Source organism: Labeo rohita, unplaced genomic scaffold (genome assembly GCF_022985175.1).
Source record: "Labeo rohita strain BAU-BD-2019 unplaced genomic scaffold, IGBB_LRoh.1.0 scaffold_396, whole genome shotgun sequence".
NCBI lineage: Eukaryota > Metazoa > Chordata > Actinopteri > Cypriniformes > Cyprinidae > Labeo > Labeo rohita.
This window is the reverse complement of record NW_026129314.1, coordinates 40,327-62,241: the sequence shown is the minus strand read 5'-3', so window position 1 is coordinate 62,241 and position 21,915 is coordinate 40,327. Positions and strand designations below refer to the sequence as shown.

At 38.1% G+C, this 21,915-nt stretch overlaps 1 protein-coding gene across 1 annotated transcript in view; it reads right to left on the bottom strand.

Annotated features, from left to right (window-relative positions):
• Positions 1-4,187: 4,187 nt before the first annotated feature.
• Positions 4,188-21,915, bottom strand: part of LOC127160587 (butyrophilin subfamily 1 member A1-like) — a 28,140-nt gene continuing 10,412 nt past the window's right edge. The window contains 9 exon segments of the mRNA XM_051103223.1: positions 4,188-4,803; positions 5,104-5,124; positions 6,795-7,086; positions 9,946-10,113; positions 10,814-10,918; positions 11,564-11,671; positions 15,487-15,608; positions 15,610-15,757; positions 15,840-16,190. Of these exon segments, the coding sequence (XP_050959180.1) occupies positions 4,188-4,803; positions 5,104-5,124; positions 6,795-7,086; positions 9,946-10,113; positions 10,814-10,918; positions 11,564-11,671; positions 15,487-15,608; positions 15,610-15,757; positions 15,840-16,190 (1,931 nt within the window).

Genomic DNA, 21,915 nt, shown 5'->3' with positions numbered 1-21,915 from the left:
CCCCACCTGCGGGTGGTTCTAGGAGGAGGCGTGGCCAAGGGGAGGTATACAAGACCTGAGGGAAGTGATCCAGACAAGACAATGCTCCCCCCTCTGCAGAAAGGGTCTCTGAGAGCTCGTCCCCCTGGGGGGATTAGGTGTTCCTCCTGTATCTCGGGAGTAGAAGCCTGTCCCGATACACTACCTTCCTTTTTGGTTAAGTGTATCGGCTCTATGGCAGTATTATTAGACAGTTAGCTGTGGCTACTGTCCGTCATAGGCTGTCGCCGACCAACTCTGTTGATGTTTTTGTATGTAGGCTTCAGACACCGGTCATGGAGATGGCGTTCCCCATAGCGACCCCTAGAGGATGCAGTGTCTCTTTCCCTTCTCAGGGAACCAAGGTTACATATGTAACCTGAGACGTTTGTTCTGCTCATGTGCCACAGCTTTCTCACAGTGCAAAGTGGGATTATCACTGTAAGGAGTTAAACCTGACTAAAATTTAATTGCTTTCCATGTTCTCTTGTGTTGAACTTTGTCGATCTATTATTTTATATTTTAATGCAATTTTTTAAAGTGTGAATCATGTTAAGTATAATTTGTATGTAATGAATTGACCCTGTGCTGTGCATGTCCTACATGTTTTTTGTCTTCATCTCAACATCTGAACTGAGGTGTCATTATTTATTTACTCTCCAATACCATATGATTTTTTTTATTTACAACAAGAAATATTTAGTATAATCTTCATACGTTACTTAACAGTCACAAGTGGCTGTCAACCTCCAAGAGGACAAAAAAAAAGTTGTAGTAGTAGTCCATTACTTAGATGTGTCATATCATGATGTGTCAGGCTCTTGTGTCTGAATCCTGGTCATTATGCTTGTTTGCCATTTAATTGTATTAAAAAGAGCAGTGAGTGTAAACATGGTGCATATCATCATCTTTCATGTTCCACTGAAGCTTGAAATAACATGATGGGAAGTAAAAGATGACAAAGTATTCCTTTTTGATTGAGTTCTTCTTTTAAACCAAATGAAATGTGTGACAGTCCATGAGTTTTACAGGTTTATACAATACATTTCAAAGTTCACATCTTTCTCTATAATTGATCTCTGGTGATAAACCAACAGCAGAAACAACACAAGAGACGCACCTTTCCCAAGAAAGGTTTTTCCTCATTCCACACACTTACATGTAAAAACAGGTTTTAAGATTTGCCCTTGATTATTATTGCACCGCTCTCTGAAAAAACATACATGTTCTGCTCTGCAATTTTGACTAAAAAAGTTTTATATCAAAATCATAACGACTTATTTGGTGAGTAGTTAGTACAAGTAGAATAATGTACAATGAGCTTGTCATTTCAAAATAACTGTACAAAATTCCTTGCATAACTATCAAAATTTCATCCCTCTTTCTTTTACACAAACACACACTTCATCTTTTTAAAACACAGCTCTTCATAAGGAGCAAATCATTTTCTGAACTTGAATCTGTAATTCCACTAATAATCAGCAGCATCAAACAAATAAACTTCATCTCTGAATGACACAAATGCTAAAAGGGAAATATGAAAAGAGAAACATGTATGACGACTATCACAAAATGATGTGTTAACATTCATGTGTTTTGCCTCAGAATACTTACACATACACTTACCAAATACATTTCATGCACACACTACAATCATTTTCTGTCAAAGGAAAACTGGTAGAATTGCACAACATAAACTATCACACATGCACAAATTGAAAAAGAAATATATACATAAATTCAGGCAAGTGGATGCTAAATTTACCGTTTACCATTTTTTGAAGTCCTGTTCCACAATTGTCTTTAGTTCTGCTAATATGAGAATTCATAAGAAGTTTGTAAAGTTATCGTAACTGAATTCATAAATTAGCTCAATTATGAATTTAGGAAATTACACAGAGATCTGTAATATTTTTATTCAATAACTGGAAAATACTTTCATTTTAAATATGAAATATTATCTAAAACACAGGCTCTATATACAATCCTGGTTATTGCAGTTATGCATTTGTTTTATGGTAAATCAGTGTGGTTTTATTGTGTTCATGTGTTTTCTCAGCAGCTGTAACAAAAATATGATGATACTGATTTTTTTGTTTGGAGGAGAGAAAAAAAAAAAAATCTAATTTAAGAATTAAACCTTTTATCTACAAAAAAAAAAAAGAGGAAAGAATCACATTGAGCACATATTAATATGTAAAGGTGCTGAATGAAAGTTGTTACAGTACTGCACTTACATTGGGAGTTAAACTTTTAGAGATTTGTAAACTCTATGACTATCACTGAATAACTTTTAAAATATAACTTGCATTTAGTTGCATGAACTATTATGACACATTTAGTCCTTATAATGATGGTGAACATCCAGAGGCGAGGGAGTAAAAACTAAATACAGGATTTATTACACAAACAATAAACCAAGAACAAGGAGCAAAAACCAAGAAACACAAGTGCAGAACTGAGGAAACCAACAACACATTCAACAATGGACAAGATCGACAAAGACCACAGGAAACAGAAACACAAGAGCTAACAGACTAACAACAAGACACACTGGGAAACTAATCAACAAGAAAACTACAAAAGGACAAAAGAACAGGAGACTAGAGCAAAACAGGGCTGAATGCAACCTAAAAGTCTTAATAACAAAAACACAAGGTACACAAAACCAGGTATACAGTAGACAGAGGGTTTCAGACAGACAGATAACATGAAAACACTAGAAAAATTAAAACAGTGTTGGAAAGACAAGAATTCAATGAAAAACAAAATTAATGAGAAATCAAATTAATAATAAAAAAGAACATTCATCAACAAACAGCAAACACAACTGAAGAAGGAACAGTAACTGTATGATCTTCATGATGTTTTCACTCATTATCTGCTCAAGATCAAAACATTATTCATGTTAAAGTAAAGAATCAACCTTGTAAATAAATTTAATAGGCATAATTTATATTTGTTTATAAAGTCATTTCAGTCATACAAGCAGAAGTCTTTAAATCAAAATATTTTAGGGTCACAATAAACATAAAAATCACCCTTATGTGTCCAAATGTTTGACTGTTAGCGTAAATAAAATGTAATATTTAAGTTGGATTGAGAAAGCTGACTTACTAAAATGCTATTTAAACATATTCTTCTTCTTCTGCTGACTGTAACTAGATCAGGGTTCCCCAAATCTGATCCTGGAGGGCTGATGCTCTGCATTGTTAAGCTCAAACCATGATCAAGTTCACCTACCTGTGATTTCTAGTGATCCTGAAGACATTGATTAGTTTGTGTCGGTGTGTTTGATCAGAGTCAGAGTTAAACTGTGCAGGACAGCGACACTCCAGGACAAGATTTGAGGAACCCTGATCTACAGCTTTAACTCTACAACCTCCAAACTCAGCTCAGATCTTCACACTGATCTGAAGTTAGTTGCTATATCTTTTATAACTCATCGGATTTATTGTTTTCATAAAACTGAAGAATAAAAATCATAAAAATCCCACAGACTTACATTGACAGAATGTTCAAATGAGCCAAATTCAAACTCCAACTGTCAAAACTCCCAGAATCCTTTGAGACTCAATCAAACTTCCCTTCTATGTACTATTTCTAATCCATTTAGACTCATTTATCTATGTCTGTCTGTATAGTGATGATACTTACCAGCAACTTCATAAGCAACTTCAGCAACCGCCCTGTGTACCCTAGCAACCACACAGCAACACCACAGTAACTGCCCAGATAACCCAGCAACTGCATAGCAACAGCCTAGCAACTACCCTGAGTACCCTAACAACTGAATAGCAACACCCTAGCAACCACCTGGATACCTTAGAAACCCCAGAGCAACACCCTAGCAACTACATAGCAAAACCTTAGCAATCACTTTGGGTACCCTAGCAAAATAGCTGTGTACATTAGCAACCATGTAGCAACCACTTAGCAACCACCCTGAGTACCCTAGCAACCACATGGCAACACTGTAGTAACAACCCTAAGTACCCTATCAACTGCATAGCAACCCTATCAAACTTTTAAAACATTTAAAACTTTCTGGCCTGGCTTTCTCAAACCAACTTCAAAGTTTGTCTATGAACTTTAACATCTAGTTATTGCGGTTACTCTTTTTATTGCATTTTTCTTTTATTTCAGTTGCTCATGTAAATTCACTGATCTTAGTAATCATCACAGACGATCAGTGGTGTGGAGTTACTCCAATACCCCAAACAAACAAATGGATAGAGTTTCTCATTAAAAGACTGATCAGTGTAAGAGTAGATATGAGACATGGACTCCACATCACAAAAGCAGATGAGACTCTTCTCATAATCCACAAACACACCGACCCTCTGAGGATTCACACTCAGAGAAAGAGAGTAAGCAGAAGAATCATAAGCTCGATACACCCCATCTCTCAGACACACAATCCAGTATCCATCCTCAGGTCTCAGTCTGATCCAGCCCTTCCTGTTAACAGATTCTCTGGTCACTCCTAAACACCACTCAGTTTGTTCCTTCACCTGAACCTCAAAGTAGAAACACCCTGAGGAGAATCCATCCTTCCCAACAACACCAAGATAACTATCAAATCTGTCTTTTCCTCCAAACACTCCTTTCGTTTGTATGTTTTCATATCTCACTTGTTTCCCATTATCAGACACGATGAGACGTGGATGAGCCGTATAAGCATCCAGAATCACATTCACTGCAAAAATTATTGAAAATTCTGCTTTACAGATGAGTATATAATAAATACATTGACAATTATTTATTTTATAGGAATCATGAGAACTTTACAACAATACAAACAAAAACAAAGATACACAATTAATTGTAAATAAAGGTCATATTTAATGTACATTATATTATAATTTTGATGTTTACATTTTGTTGTTCATTTTTGGATCCTCTTGTGTTAAATTTTTTTTTTTTTTTTTTTTTTTTTGGTCTTGCTTGTATTTAGTTATGTATGTAAAATCAATAATTATAATAAATATATATATATATATATATATATATATATATATTTATAAAATTATGGCATGAAACAAGCCTTTAATTCAAATAAATAATTATGCTTTTTTAACTCACCCTTGTATGTTCTTATGAGAGCTGAAAACAAAGTATAAAGTTATAAAGGCTTCATAACAGAATTCATCTTTAGATCAATAGTGAGGTCAATAATTTCAATCACCACTTGAAGACCAACAAAATAAAAGACTTTACAGAGTTTGTATATCTTATAATAAAATACAATGAATAGCACACCGTATTCATTCATTGTTTTGCTAAATAATTTATAAATAATGAATTTACATTTAAATAAGATCATATAAAACATTCACCTTTAGGTAGAATTGTCTTCACACATTTTGAAAGTTGATCACGTTCTACAGAAAATTCAGAAAAGGTGACAAGAACATTAAACTTTTATCATTTTTATTACTCTGACAAACAAGTTATGATCATTTAGTTGTGTTAATGTCACACAAGTGTACATCAGGGACCACGAACTCGAACATGAAGCTGGTGTAGCTGACTAGCCATGTAAGTTTCAGTTTAGTTTTATGCCAACTCTGGGTTTTAGGCACCATGAAAGTGGTTTGGCTTTTAGCAGTGTTCATCGCCATAGTAACTTACGCTACACAGGTAACCTGCACCAGGACAGATCGTTCTGGTTTAGAGCAAAATGAAATTGGACCAATCAGCTTCAAGCAAGCTGACACATCTGTGACACAAAAAAAGCCACTCCCTCATTTTAAAGGGCACTACATAGTAAAAGACTTTAAAAATAAAATCATCTGGATTTTAGTAATTTAGACTATTTATTGTAATTATTTTATATGATTTACATAATTATTATACTCGTAATCCATTATCATTTTAACCATTTAGTTTAATAGTTAAAGCTACAGTCTGAAACTTTAGGTGTTCAAAATGTACATAAAAATATACATAAAATGTATATAATAAGTGGATACTGTCACGGTTGTACTCGTCGTACGCAGGGAATGACGCAGGAGAAAAGCGGAGATCCAATAAGTGCAGTTTTATTAAATAACCCACAGTGTACATAAAACAAAAACACAGGGGAACAGAAGGGAACCAGCAACCACAACGAAACTTAATGGAGAATCAATTGCTGCGTCCGAAATCACATACTGCTTAAGCAGGTACTACATTTACATATGAACGTACTACCCGACCATTAAAAAGCATGTTCTGTATCAGGGGTGCCCAAACTTTTTCCTATGAAGGGCCAAAAATCAAACTTGACTGAGGTGCCGTGGGCCAAAAGTAAATGTTGCATCATATATCAAAATGCATTACATTAAAGTTGCTATGGTTTCCCCTTATTTATTTCATAATATTTAAAATAAATATAAAACAACTTTAATCTGATTAACTAATGCAATTTTATGTGTAAACTTTTGCATTTTAATGAACTTACTACAATAAAAACAAACAATCTGCAAGTGTTCAATGTACAATACAGTTCAATGCCAGACACACTAGTCGAGCTGTAAGCAATAATAAAACCATTCGGTTGCAATGTCTGTGACCTAATGAGAGATATGAAACTGGTCCTTATTTTTCAGAAGTTTTTCAAGATTGGGCTGTAGCTGATTTACAGACAAAGACAAGATATTTTGTAGGTGAGAGTTAGTTTGCTTCTGAGTTTACTCTTGTTCAAGTTCATCAGACTGAAAGTCTGCTCGCAGAGGTAGGTACTGCCAAACAGAGACAGCATTACTTGTGCCTGCTTGCACATCTTTGGGTACCTGTTTGCTGGGACACATTTGTAGAAGTCTGTCAAAGTAAGAGATGTGAACTTGTGATTCAGTTCTGAATCACATTGAAGATCAATTAGTTCCATCTGAAGATCATCTCTGACTGCATCCACACTGATGGTGAAGGGTTGAGCAAACAACTCAAAGTCAGCAGTGTTGTGTCTGAAGTCCTCAAAGCGACTGTCAAACTCCTGGATAAGGTTGCTGAGAACAGCATCATATTCATGGACCTTCTCTTTCACCATGCCCACCTCTCCAAGACAGGGAAAATGGGCTAAATTTCCTGCATGTGGGGTGAGAAACAGAAAGAACAGTGTGAGATTGGAAGTGAAACTGTGGGAGGAAGAAAAAAAATAGAATAAATAACTGAAAAAAAAGGAGGAAATTATTTCATGACAATTTAAGAAACAAGCTAATTTTAAGCAAATTTTATCAGCTTGAAGTACAACAAAAACACAAATGCTTACATGACTGATTATAAATGCAAACTGCACATAATTCTAAATATAATTACTAATAATATAATTATAATTGCACATAAAATTTCCTGAATATTATAACTGTAAATGTTATGGTTACCTGCTGAAAGATGTCTTTTGAGCAGACATCTACTTCTGCAGCCACTGCAAGACATTCCTTGACGAACTCTCCAGTAGCGAAGGCTCTTCCACTTTTAGCAATTAGAGCGGAAATCTGATAACTGGCCCGTGTGGAGCTTTCTTGTGCTGTTGAAGGACGTAGCAGCGTGCGCTGTTCGACTCGAAGTTTAGCAAGCAGCTCGTTAGCCTTGTGTTTTCGCGCTTCGCCGCTGTACTTTGAGAAAGCTGCAGAATGTTTTGTTTCATAATGACGACGGATATTGTACTCTTTTAAAACAGCAACCGACTGTTTGCAAACTAGACATACTGCCTTTGATTTGACTTAAGTGAATAAAAACTCGTCTTGCCAAACTTTAAAATTTCTCTTGTCTGTGTGCCACTTGATTTCTCCATTATTGCGTTTGTTAATTTGTTGACGTTAATTGACGTGGAGTGTCGCAAAGCAGGCGGTGCTGCACCTTGAATTGCATGCACGAAAAAAAATCTAATTAATTTACATTTAATTTAAACATTTAATATCAGTTTACTCTTTTGTAGTTCAACAATAAATCAAACAAAAATGTTATGTCAAACTACAAATGACTATCTGTGTCAAAGACATGGTACTTACACTTGAAATGAGCCGCGTCTTCACTTTCCGCCATTTTTCGAATATATGCCTCCTCTCCCGGAGCCTCATGGGATAGGAAAGTGTCCATGGTATGCGTACTACAGAATTCGGGCGGAAGCAGTAGGTCATCCGGGGTACTTCTCGCCTACTGAATTTCGAATACTATGAATTCGGACATACTACTCGCCTCGCATACTGTCTTTCGCGTACTATATAGTAGGGCCACATGCAATTTGGGACGCAGCAAATATAATCACCAACAAACTTGAGACAAAACCAAACCTTAAATACACTGAACAAACCAATCAGGGGAGGACAAAGAGACAATGACGTAATTAACAAGAACAGGAACAGGATGACCAAATATGGGCAAACACGGGGAAAACACACCAAACAGTCCAAAGGGTACACACAGTTCTGACAGATGAATCCATTTTCCAAACTGTAATTTTGGCTTATCCTGAATCACTACAGTACATCTATAATAAGGTTTAATATTCTGACAATTTCAGACTGGTTCTGGTAGGAAGCGCTGTGGAGTAAACCAGTACCTGTGTGACTCATCATAGACATAAACAGAGAGAAGTAGCTCCAGCTACTTGTTCTTCAGCAAGACACTTTCAGTTCTGTTTATTAACAGCTAGAGCGGCAAAAGTTATAGACTGCAGCTTCAAGCTTTTATTTTAAATGAATAAAAAATATATACAGATCATCTGAAATATAAATAAGCTTTTGTCTCAATAGTTTTAATCATGACTACACATGAGCTTAGATCAGGAGTGCTCAATCCTGCTCCTGGAGATCTACCTTCCTGCAGAGTTCAGCTCCAACCCTGATCGAACACACCTGAACCAACTAATTAGGATCTGAAGGAGCACTTGTGACCTAAGCACATGTGTGCACATGTGTGTTTGGTCAGGGTTGTAACTAAACTCTGCAGGAAGGTAGATCTCCAGGAGCAGGACTGAGCACCCCTGTCTTAGATTTTTGAGTCTCTGTACACCTACATATATATTATCAATATACACTACATACACTTCACAACTTTCACTGGAAGTGATTTTGTCAAGATGTTTTCTTTAGCTTGTCCTCTTTCATGGCCAGATCTTGTTATCTTGCTGTGTAAAATGTGTTTTAAATTTTTTTTAATCTTCAACTAAACGAAATAAATAGCAATGACTCTCACGTGAATGATTGTTCGTTACTGATGTCACATTTTTATGTGCATGTGCTCTATAAACGCATGATCAAAGTCTGAGCTGACAGAGAAAGTTGATGATCAGTGTCATGATACCAACAAAGTTGGATTGGTTTGATTTTGTCAACTCAAAACTAATCCTGTAACCCTGAGTTTGTTCAGACATTATTATGGTACAAGTCCCTGGTTCATGTCAGGATTAGGTACTGTTTTGTGTTTTTGTGCATGTTTCCTTTGTTCTAGTTTTCCTTCCTCTGTTAATTACTGTGTTTGTTGTCTTGGCAACTAATTTAGTTACACCTGTCCTATGTTTAAATAGTTATACTTATGTGTATTTATATCCTTGGTTTTGGTTTGTTATTGGTGTTATCTTCTCGTTTTTAAGTTGTTGGTTGTTCAGTAGGTTGTTCAGTTTGCTGTGTTTATTGCTCTTTCTATTCTATTCTATTCTATTCTATTCTATTCTATTCTATTCTATGCTATTCTATTCTATTTTTCTTTTTTCATTAATCAATACTGTGCTTAAATCCAGCTCTCTGTTGTCTTTTTCGCAAACAGTCACAGACCTGAAAAAATATACATTATATAAACAACTGGTGACCATTTACCAGACTCAAGATGAAAATGAACAAAATAAATGAATGCAGACAGGTAAAACAGTATTTTACTGCTGACAGACATTTAAACAGACTTTAAATTAATAGCTAATTAATAACGTCATAAAGACAGATTCACCATGTTGTATTCTCCTCTTCTCATCCTGTAGTTGACTGTTTTCATTCTGTAGTTGACTGTGTTTATTCTGTAGTTGACTGTGTTCATTCTGTACTCGACTGTGTTCATTCTGTAGTTGACTGAGTTCATTCTGTAGTCGACTGAGTTTATTCTGTAGTTGACTGAGTTCTAAAGAAGATTCAGAATAAAGACAAGAGAAAACAGAATTCAGACAACAAATACAAATAGAATTTGTGATTGAGGAACAATAATAAATTACAGGGCCATATTCACAAAAATATATGAATGCACAATGTCTGTTAATTAAGCATTTTGTGGATGAAAACAGACATGACATTAATACTGAATTAAATGATCTATTTACTAACTATTACCTACAATCTTTGCCTCAGTAAATGAATTTCTGCTTATTAAACTAAACTGTTTATTAATAGTAAGTAAGGTAGCTGTTAATAGTCTAATATCTGCTTTATAATACTAATAAACAGCCAATATGCTAATAATATACATGCTAATAAGAAACTAGTTAATAGTAAAAAACTGGTCTCTAGTCTAAATGTTACCAAATTATTTAATAAAGAAAAATAAATAATAAAAAAGTAACATATTCAAAGGAAAATGTGTAAAAAATATGTTACGTGTAACATAATAAAAAAAATTATAACACATTATATTATATTATTTTCTTTTTTTATTTTTTATTATGACACATTTAATACAAGTTTCAATTTTCAATTACAAGTGAATTTTGTCACATAATTTATCAACTATGTCCTTGCTCTTTGTCATTCCAATTTCTATGTCGATGTGGAAGATTCTAATCTTCCCCCCATTTGTAAACACGCGGCCGCTCCAGCTCACCACCAGCCAGCGTCCTCCACGTGCTGCTCCAACGAGCTCACTCCCTCCGGTCCTCCCTCTATCACCTCTGTTCTCCATAGCTCCTCCCTTACTCTCATGAGTGTCTGCAGAGCTGTTATTAGAGGTGGAGGTGTAGCTGCTCTATTTAAAGATGTCTATCAGATAAGGTACTCCACACATCCTATATATCATCATTTAGAGGTCTCCAAAATACTCTCCAACCTGTCTTTACAGAACTGTTATCAATGATTTCCTCTGGGTTTGATTGCTTTGCTATTGCTGGGAATTTTAATATACACATAGATAACGCAGAAATTAATACTGCAATCCACTTTAACATCGATATATACAGCCTTCATGCTTTTAATGTGGAACTATAGGCACAGCTAGACAAATCATCTTCTCAAACCTTATAAACAGCAACAAAAACACTCACACTCTTTTTGCTACTGTTGAGAGACTAACTAATTCTGGAGTCAGACCTTAGTTTCAGTAGTCAGTAGTCAAAACAATAACTAAATCAGCATATTATCATCTCAAAAATGCTGCAAGAATTAACACTGCTGCCAGGATTCTGACTACAATCAGAAAAGCTAAGTATATCACACCAGTCCTCAGGTCCTTACACTGGCTTCCAGTTACATTTAGGATTGATTATAAAGTATTATTACTCATACTTTTTAAAACACTTTGTATTACCATTGTGTATGAAATCCCCACTTTTTACATAAATATATAAAATAACTATGAATTTTACCTCTGTTTTTATGAGCAAACACAGCTAGCAGGATTCCAGCAATCACACTGAGCACAGCAAAAACTGAAATCACAATGACTGACGTCCTCCAAGAATTAAACATATTACCTGTAAAACAAAACCATGATTAAGCACAACTCAAACATATTTTGACAAGTGGTTAAAAAATCTATAATGTTCAGTTCTGAAGTATAATAAAAATTACAAGTTGTCTGCCTTAAATTGATTTAGAAAACTTTTTAACTTTATGGGGGGCAATTTATGGACTTTATGGACTTTGCTTTGGTGACTGTGTGCTCATCATTTACTGTGGGTGTCGCAGATGAGGAGCGCGACATCGCGGTAAGGCCGGCTGCGCAACCCGCTCGTCAAATGGTGGCTGCGCCGGAGCTCGCTCATCCAATGGTGGCTACTATGGAGCCAGTTCACAAAATGGCGGCCACGCCAGAGCGTGTTCATGCAATGGCAGCTACAGCGGTGCCCGTTCGCAAGATGGCGGCCGCGCCGGTGCGCGCTCACAAGATGGCAGCGACTACCGAGCTCCGTCATGTCACAGCTGCTACCCCAGAGCCAAACAAAGTTAAAGCTGCGTTTCCTGAGTCAAGTCAAGTTTCCAAGTCCAGTCAAGTTGCAGCTGTGTTTTCAGAGTCAAGTCAAGTTCCCGAGTCCAGTCAAGTTGCAGCTGTGTTTCCCGAGTCAAGTCAAGTTGCAGCTGCGTTTCCTGAGTCAAGTCAAGTTTCCGAGTCCAGTCAAGTTGCAACTGTGTTTCCAGAGTCAAGTCAAGTTTCCGAGTCCAGTCAAGTTGCAGCTGTGTTTCCCGAGTCTAGTCAAGCTACAGCTGCTGTTCCAGAGTCAAGTCAAGCTACGGCTGTTGTTTCTGTGTCAAGTCAAGTCAGAGCCACTTTTCCTAAGTCAAGCAAAGTCACAGCCATGGTTCCTGAGTCAAGCAAGGTCACAGCCGTGGTTCCTGAGTCAAGCAAGGTCATCTCCATGGTTCCTGAGCCAAGCAAAGTCACAGCCGTGGTTCCTGAGTCAAGCCAAGTCAGAGCTGTCGTTCCTGAGTCAAGTAAAGTCCTAGCTGGTCTCTACGAACCAAGTCAAGTCATCACTGATCTCTATGAGTCAAGTCAAGTCACTATTGACCTTCACGAGCCAAGTCAAGTTACTGCTGATCTCCAAGAGTCAAGTCAGTTCACTACTGGTCTTCACAAGCCAGGCTAAGCCACAGCCGGTCTCCACAAACCAAGTCAAGTCACAGCCAATCTCCACGAACCAAGTCAAGCCACAGCTGATCTTCATGAGCCAAGTGAAGTTATTGCTGCTGTTCCAAAGTCACGTCACGTCCCGCATGATGGCCCAGAGTCACGTCACGTCCCGCCTGACGGCCCAGAGTCAAGTCACATCTTGTCTGACTGCCCAGAGCCTCGTCACGCCTCGTCAGACCGCCCAGTGCCTCGTCATGTCTCGTCTATCTGTCCAGAGCCTCGCCATGTCTCGTTTGTCTGCCCAGAGCCTCACCATGTCTCGTCTGACTGCCCAGAGCCCCGCCATGTCTCGTCTGACATCCCAAGGTCATGGCCTATCATGATGGCCAGCATGCTGGACCCACCACTAGTGTCAATGAGGGGAGCAAACATCCCAGTGGCATCAACACCTTCAAAATCCACCATTAAAGAGGTCCTGCCACCCGCCACTGCTCCTCCCTTAATGGCGGTTGCTATCTGGTGTGTGTGGGCTGTACACTGTGCTCCTGAGGTAACATCTCTTCACAAGTCTGCTCCTGAGGTCACGTCAGTTCACAAGTCTGCCCCTAAGGTCACGTCCGTTCATAAGTTTGCTCCTGAGATCAAGTCTGTTCATAAGTCTGCCCCGGTGGCCCCGCCTGGTCACAAGCCTGCTCCAGAGCTCACGTCTGTTCACAAGCCTGCTCCAGAGGTCTCGTCTGGTCTCAAGTCAGCTCCAGAGGTCCCGTCTGACCACGAGTCAGTTCCAAAGGCCTCTCCAGTCAGAGAAGCTGCGCCAATGCCTCCTGAGGTGTCAGTGCCCACTGTAGAACCTTATAGGTAGGCGGCGTTAACTTTTGAACTCTCTGCTTCTCTCTTTATTCTGTCCGCTCCTCTGTCCCTGCTCTTCCCAGGTCCCAGTCCATGACGCGGGCTCCTGCGCCTCCTGCGCCTCCTGCTGGGCCTCCTGCTCTGCCCTGGAGGGCTCCCGCGCTTCTTGCTCTGCCTCCTGCTCCACCCTGGAGGGCTCCTGCGCCTCCTGCTCCGCCCTGGAGGGCTTCCGCGCCTCCTGCTCTGCCCTGGAGGGCTCCTGCGCTTCCTGCTCCGCCTCCTGCTCTGCCCTGGAGGGTTCCTGCTCTGCCGGTCCTGCCTCAATCACTGGGTCCTAAGCATAGACATGGTCTTCCAGCCCTCGCCCTGTCTTGCTCCCGCCCCACCGCTCCGCTGGACTGTTGTTCTGTTGGAGCGTCTGGAAGCCGCTCTTTGGGGGGGGGGCTATGGTACGAATCTGGTCGGTGACCTGTGGTCCGCTCATCACCAGATGTCGCTCTCACCCTGTCATAACACTCAGACTGTTGCACCTCACCCTCACCTACATTCCCCATCATTCAGCACGCTGATTGGGTCAGCACCTGTGACCAACATGTGGAATGTTAAATACAACTATATAATACAGAAATACTGTTAAAAACATTGTATTATACAAATGTCAGATTTCTGGCTGCAGCAATAATAATAAGCATGTAATGAAATCAAAAATATAAAATTGACAAAATAATTTCATAAACAAGTTTTAAAAAGATTTAAACTTCAGAACATGTAATGTCTTTAAAACTGTTATTAAACTTCTATACTCTGCACATAGTAAAAATATGGAATATTTTCAAAAGCTTGTGTTAAGCAAATTTTAATGATAAAAATGATCAAAAAAATTAACTTTAGAACACAAATTAGTAGTCATTGCCAGTCAAGCACTCATTGTGGTCCAGGAACCCTGAGATGATGCTTGGAGATATGCAACTTTTCTGCTGTAGCTTTGCTTATAAAAATTTTGTTAGTGAAAAGGAGTGAAAACAGTAAATAATTGTCTAAAAAAAAAAGTAAATAACTTGTCTAAAATGTAAGTCAGTTAATAATCCACAAGGAAACACGGGAAACACAGGAAACTACTTGTACAGACATTACAAACACAGGTGCAACTAATCTTGTACAAAATCAATGTCACATTTGCAGTTGTGCTGACAGTCAGGAAAACATTGCTTTTGTGTGATATTGCTTACCTATATCATATATTCTATAGATAATTTGTCTTTTTTTCTACCACGGTATTATGTTTGTCCATGTTTGTTTCTTTGTATGTGCTGTTGTGCCTATTTCTCTGAAGTCAGACAGGCTGCGTGAGCCTCAACTGATGCGACCTTGATACTGTAAATACTTGATACTGTCATTGCGTCTCATTTCAGACGCTGCATTTTCTGGAGGTTGCATTTGAAGGCTGCATCATCACTGGGGTGGTCTCATTTAAGAAAAGTAACCGGTAAATTGAAAAGTAAAAAAGATGTTACAGTATTTTACACATTAAGAAATAACAGTCAATTTTATTATGATTACTTTTCTTAAATAAGACATCCTTGATGATGTGTGCAACCTACAAATGTGACCTGCGGAGGATGCAGCCTCCAAAATGAGATTATTATCTATTATCAGCTGCCCTAGTTATTGTTTGTTCTTGATGTTTTAATCAGGTTTCTTGTCCGGTCAGGCAAGTAAAATTCTCTTTCACTTGCACCTTCACAAAATCCACTTGTCATGGACAAGCATTAATGTCAAGCTCTATAATGTAATGGACTAAACTGATAATCATTAAATCTTTTTAATGAATCAAAATACCATAATATGAAGAAAAGTGTCAGTACTTACTTGTGGTGACAATCAGTGCCTCCAGCATGTGATGTCTCAGTTTGACTCTGCAGTGAATCTTGTCGACACTTTGATGTACAGTAATGGTCTGTTTCACACTGAATCTGTCTGCATTTCTGTGTCTCTGTAGTTTCTGAACTCAAACTGACTCCTTCACTGTTCAGCCACTCAAGATCAGGTTCAGGATACCAACCTTCAGATTCACACTGTAGATGAAGCCCTCCTGAATGATCAAACCCATCTGCAGTGATCACTGGAGGACGTCCTACAGCTACAGATAAAGATGAAGAACATTCACTAAGTGAATTAAACAATATCATCAAAACAGTTAATGTTAGTGCTGGTTCACTCACCTTCAACATTGACATCAACAGTGGCGTCATCAGACCAGGATTTGGACTGAATAAAACATTTATAACGTCCTTCATCAGATATTTGGACTGATGAGAGTTTGAGTGATGCATCTCCTCTCTGTAGTTCTTGATGATTCAGTTTTGTTCTTCCTCTGTAGGACTGAATCTGATCTGTGTTTTTGTCTACATTATCATCATAAAGGTGCACTTGTGAGCCTTCCAAATTAAGTCTAAACCACTCCACTCTCATGTCCACAACACTGATGTTGGGTTTGACTGAACAGGGCAGAATCACATCTTCACCAGCTACAGCAAATACAGGATCTGTAGGTCCCACTACTTCATACTGCTCTGTAAAAGAGAAAGAAAGGTCTAATTAACCTCCTTTAAGTTAAACTGTCAACCCCTTAAAAAGGGCAAGTCACAAAAGTAGTCCATAACTTGTCATAATATTTGAATGAGAACAAGTGTGAATGAGATATTAGGGCTGCAGTGTTCCCACGTAAAGCAGTAACTGTCCTTCTCCACACATCAGCTCTGCATTTGATAATCTGAGGTTTCAGCCACCACATTATAATGAAATGCAAAATACAATGGGACCATCATAACAGTGGCATCGCTTCTCTCCTTCAAGAGGCCAAGGCTTGGCTACATCTTTCAACTGTACAAGGGTTGGTAGTTACAGCTGGTCATCAGATGGACATCCCCCTTCCTTGGTCTTTTACCGATTTAAGCCCATGACAACACGAGAGGGCTCGACAGCAAATCCAGCATCCTGGATATACCACTGCTGACCACCACCAACTATGTAGTTGTTCATCCTTTAACAGGTTGGCTCTGCCACCGCACCTCCCGCTGTATCCAGATCCAATGAGATGCTGTTTCTGCCTGTTTGATGACCTTGCCTACCAGCCATTTTCTGGCCATCCTTTCAATCCCCAGCAGCTCAACGTTTCTCCAGAGTGACTGCCCAGCAAAACCTTATAAACCTTATAAATTCCAGGGTTTCCATCCATTTTGCTGGCTCTTGAGAATAAGGCCTTGATATTTCTTGAGCTTGCGCACATGAGCCTCCTCCATCCTTTCTTCCCAGGGTACACTATGAACACCACCTGCTTGGTGCCTCTAGACCAGAAGACAATATCCAGTCTGAGGCTAGTGTGTGCTGCCTCCTCTGGGAATTTGAGCTGCTTCTTCAGGTCTGCCCGCATCTCCCAGTCCTTTGCTGAGGCCAGGACCCCTCTACTCCTCCATACTACTGCAGTGTTCTCTCCTGTCCTGATGAACTGGATAAAGTGGTGCCCGTTGGAAAGTTTTTTAACCTTCTCCTTGTATGTTCCACACCATTGCCCAACTGAGACAGGATCTTATCATGACGCCACAAGAATTTACCATCCACCAAACTTGATTGGCAATGCTGAGAAGCCATGCTCAAGGTTGGCTTGCTTTCTACATAGTATGCAGCTGGGGGTCTCTGCCATCCCTCAAATATGGAAGTTTGATGATGTAGGCAGAACATCGTAGACAGAACACATCAAGAAGTTTATCTATTTAATCTCTGATTCCAAACACTGCCTGTGTGCATTTATTAAATAGCTCTTTGTAAACTTGTTTCTAATTGGTCAATATTTCTAAATAATAACAACTGTTATTTGCAACACTGAGACTCATCTAGGCAACCTACAGTTTCCTACATGATTGTGCTCCTTTTCTGCCATTTCTACAATTAATTTAATAAAATGTTTCAGCTCAGATAGAAATTTCATATCCATTTATTTTGTAGCTATGTAATAATAATATCTCACAGTGGTGTGGGTAGTATCACGTACACTATATAAACTATAGTTCAAGTGGACAATGAATGGACATGAACACACACTTCAGCTCTTTACATGGGTGTGAAAAAAAGTACCTGATCTCAAATTTGTAATTCCACTTATAATCAGCAGAGTCACACAAATGAACTTCATTGCTGGAGGACACAGATGCTAAAAAGAAAAATATAAAAACAAAACATTATAATAAACAGACAAATGCTTTGTTAACATGCGTTTTGCCTCCGAATACTTGCACATTTACACAGCGCAGTTATGGTTATTTTGCATACAGATCTACAATCAACAGGTTAATTAATCCAGACAAAGCAAAACACAAATGTGCAACGTGTATCTACATGTAGCTTTATTTGACTTTATCCATTTTTAAAATGTATGGTTTAGCATCACTTCATAACCTACCTAACCGGTTAAACGCATCTGATCTCAAGTCACACTCATGATAGAAATACTTGTTCAGGAAAATGTGTTTCTCGACTTACCTGCGAGTGAACATTGATGTGTTCACAAGAGTTTCTGAATAAATTATTAATATGATTATATGAGTATTAACTAAATGTTGATACGAGCATTCGTAAAGATCACAAGGTAAATATTCCTGTCTCAATTTTCAGTTTCACCCATAACTAAATCTACCTGATGACTCCGCCCTACACAACTATTGATAATAATCTAACTGCTGAAACCATTCTCCGTTTGCAGAACTGTATCTTCAGGCTTTGATTGCAGGACTTACAGCCTATAACTGGCCTCATATATATATAGTAGATTTTTACTTCATTTTATTGATCTATTTTTAAACAGCTATTTATCTAGCTGACAAAACTCCACTTAGGTCACACTTACAGCAGTTTTGTTTTGTTTTGTTTTGTGTGTTTTTTTTAAGGTTATTTGAAACAAATCACATTTTTATTACCCGAAACTTGAGCGCTGCGCGTTCAAAGTCCAGTGCTGAGCTGCTTTGTGTACTGCGCTTACCGGGGAAACACATGTCTGCAGTTCCGAATCCGCCATCTGCTGCCAGAATGTGCATTTCAATAAGCCTGTTGTTTTGAGTGAAGTATTCTTACAATACAGGAGGCTGTAGTTTCAGGACCGCATTTTCAGGACCCTGTAATTTTATTTATTTATTTATTTATTTATTTATTTATTTATTTATTTGTCGTATGTATGTATTAACAGATCATACTATTTATAGTAGTTGCTGTTCAATTCTGTATATTATTATTTTTAAGGAAATACTGAATGTAGTTGTTTAATTGTATGCACTTAATTATTGTCCTAACCAACTCTTAACCCTAAACTTACCCCTGGGTATCCCTCTTGAAATATTTATCTAATTTATTTCAATATATTCTAGACTTCAGTTCATTAGCTGCTGCGCTTCATGTCTGACGTGTGACCCACTTAACAAAGTGAAGTAAACAGTAACACAATTGCCATAGAAATTAGTGTGTTTATTAGGACTTTAATACATTTAAAATAATTGGAATACAAATACTAATTTACAACATCCAGCTGCACAATGAACTGTTACATGGGCTAAATGGAGATTGCTGACACCCTCTTGAACACTCAAGTTTATGCCAGCTTTTACATTAAAAATAAGATGGAAAGATAAATAATAATAATAATAATAATAATAATAATAATAGTTTCAATGGATCTAGTCTTTGTGTCTATTTGATGTTTCTTTGTTGGAATGGAATTGCTAGATAGCTCTGTCCCAAAAAATAGGGTCCTAGAAAAGTGGTCCTAGAACTGCAGCCTTCGGTATTGCAGGAACATAGTATTGGGGTTGTTTTTGTTCAGACCAAAGCGAAAAGCGACCCATGTTTTTACCCTGCAAACACGCCGAGCTGTAAATGTGAATAGGTGGATCATTAAGAAGATAATTCATCATAAAAATCTAAACACTAACATGTATTTGTATGTAATAATTGTTTCAATTAATATAAGTAATACTTTTGACTCATCTATTTTCTTAAAAATTGATATTTTAAAGAAATGTGAAGTGTATCACTTTATAAAACTTTTTGTTTTTGTGAAAAATGTAAATCAGTTTTTACAGTAGTTTACAGTCATTTTACAGTTTAATATTTCACCATAGACATTGCCTTACCCTGCTCATATGGTATTAATTTTATTTGTGCAGGTCTTAAAAAAGGTCTTTAAAAGTCTTAAATTTGAGCTTAAAAATCCTGTAGCAACCCTGTTGATACCCTTTTTTATTTCTTGTTTTGAATTCCATAAATAAAAACTTCTCTTCTGCTGTATTCACGTGGTTGTTTGGGTTAATGTAGCCTTTCTGGGCCGTTTTTCTCTGCCGTCGCACATTCACCAACCCCCAACCATTTATTTCTGTTACGGTCCCCTAATGTGAGATTGAACGTTATTAGAACGTTTATAACTATTAGAACTATTAGAACTAATTTAGAATGTTACTATAATTTTCATTATAATGAAGTATATTGTTAATGCAATGCTAATCAACATAGCCTTTATCACTGCAAACAATAATATACAAATAGGATGTTGCGTGCCTTATTCTGTGTAAGAAGCCACATTATCTCACAGAAGGGTTTATTTCAAACACTCAGCTGATGTTATGAAGTGAGATTGCTGTAAAAACATGTTATTAAAAGTCGTATTTTGTTGGCCAAGAGGTTCATAAATGCTTCTCATGTTTGGAAAGATGGTTGATGCATGTTGCATTTTCAAATGCACATTTTATATTTTTTATAATTTTTTTTTTTTTTTTTTTTTTTTTATGATTTTAAAGTTGGAAGAGAAAAGAAGATGGGAGTTTTTTGACATACCCTAACTGTTTTGAACCAGAGTGCACAGAGTACTCATGTGCATCGCAGAGCTAGACAAGATGAGCATTTGTGGTTAAAAATGTATACTTTTTTTTTTTTTTTTAAGAAAATAACGTACCTAAATAAGACGGTTCTTCCTCGGCTGAGGAAGAGCCCTTTGAAGCTGCATGTGGGCACTAGGGATGCAACAATACAGTTAGTCCATGGTTCAAAGCATACCTTGGTTTTTAACCACGGTTTTCGGTTTGGTTCAGTTCTGATATCTTGCCACTTCAGTATATTTTTTTTTTTTTTTTTGGATCTTGGTGAACTAACATAAGCAAACTGTCCAGTGCCATCAGATAAAGATGCCATGACAACAGTCAGACATCATGTTCGAATTAATGTGTTCGTAACATTGCCAAATGCATTCTGGTTGTGGTTAGAGAAGTGAGAAATGCACCGGTGCAACTTTAGTGACACTTTTCTAACTTCAAGTTTGGACTATGCAAATAAATTCCACAGAAAGAAAGAAGGGTGGGCAACCACGCCCACTACACTGATGGAACCAGCCAATCACAGCACAGATATGGAGAAGTACCAAATTACAATCTCCTCCTCATCGGAAAGGGATAAAGGTACCCTTCCAAAAGAAACTCCTTTTTTCTGAGTCTCTGGCATGTCTAAGAGACACAAACAGAGCACCAAAGTTCTGAATCTGCCGCCCATCAAGGAAAGTACTGAAACAGAACAACAGCGTTCTGAGTCTGCTACTTGTAAAAGAAGGGACACTAACAGAACAACCTTGTTCTGAGTCTCCGGCCTGTTACAGGGAAGGCAGCAACAGAAACACCCATTCTGAGTGTCCCATCCAGTGAGACAATAACAGATACATCAGTTCTAACTCTGAGTCCTGTGAAGGAAAAGACTAACAGATCAACCTTGTTCTGAGTCTCCGGCCTGCAAAGGTGAGACAATAACAGATACCAAGTCCAAGTCTTCAGCTTTTGAGGCAGCAACTGATACGACCACGTTCTGAGCCTCCAGCCTGTGAGGAAAGAGATAATCTACATTCTGAGTCTTCGTCCAGCGAGACAACAACAGATGCAGTGTCCTGAGTCTCCATCCTAGCAAGACAAATCGGATTGACCAAGTTCTGAGTCTCTGAAGACTCAGGTACATTCAACTATGGCTACAACTTCCTCATCATGGCTCTGTGAGGGGCTCAAGAACAGAATCATGGGTTAGAATAAGATTAAGCATGCCACATTTTTAAATCAACCTGATCTCAAAGAAATGCGTGAAATGAACACGAACCCTTAATCCCGATATACGTGGTGGTGGCACGAAATGTGTTGAAATTACGTGTCGGCCCCACGGAAACAACACACATACAAAGTCAATGAGGCTAATTTGTCGTGGTGGACACACGGATTCCCTGGT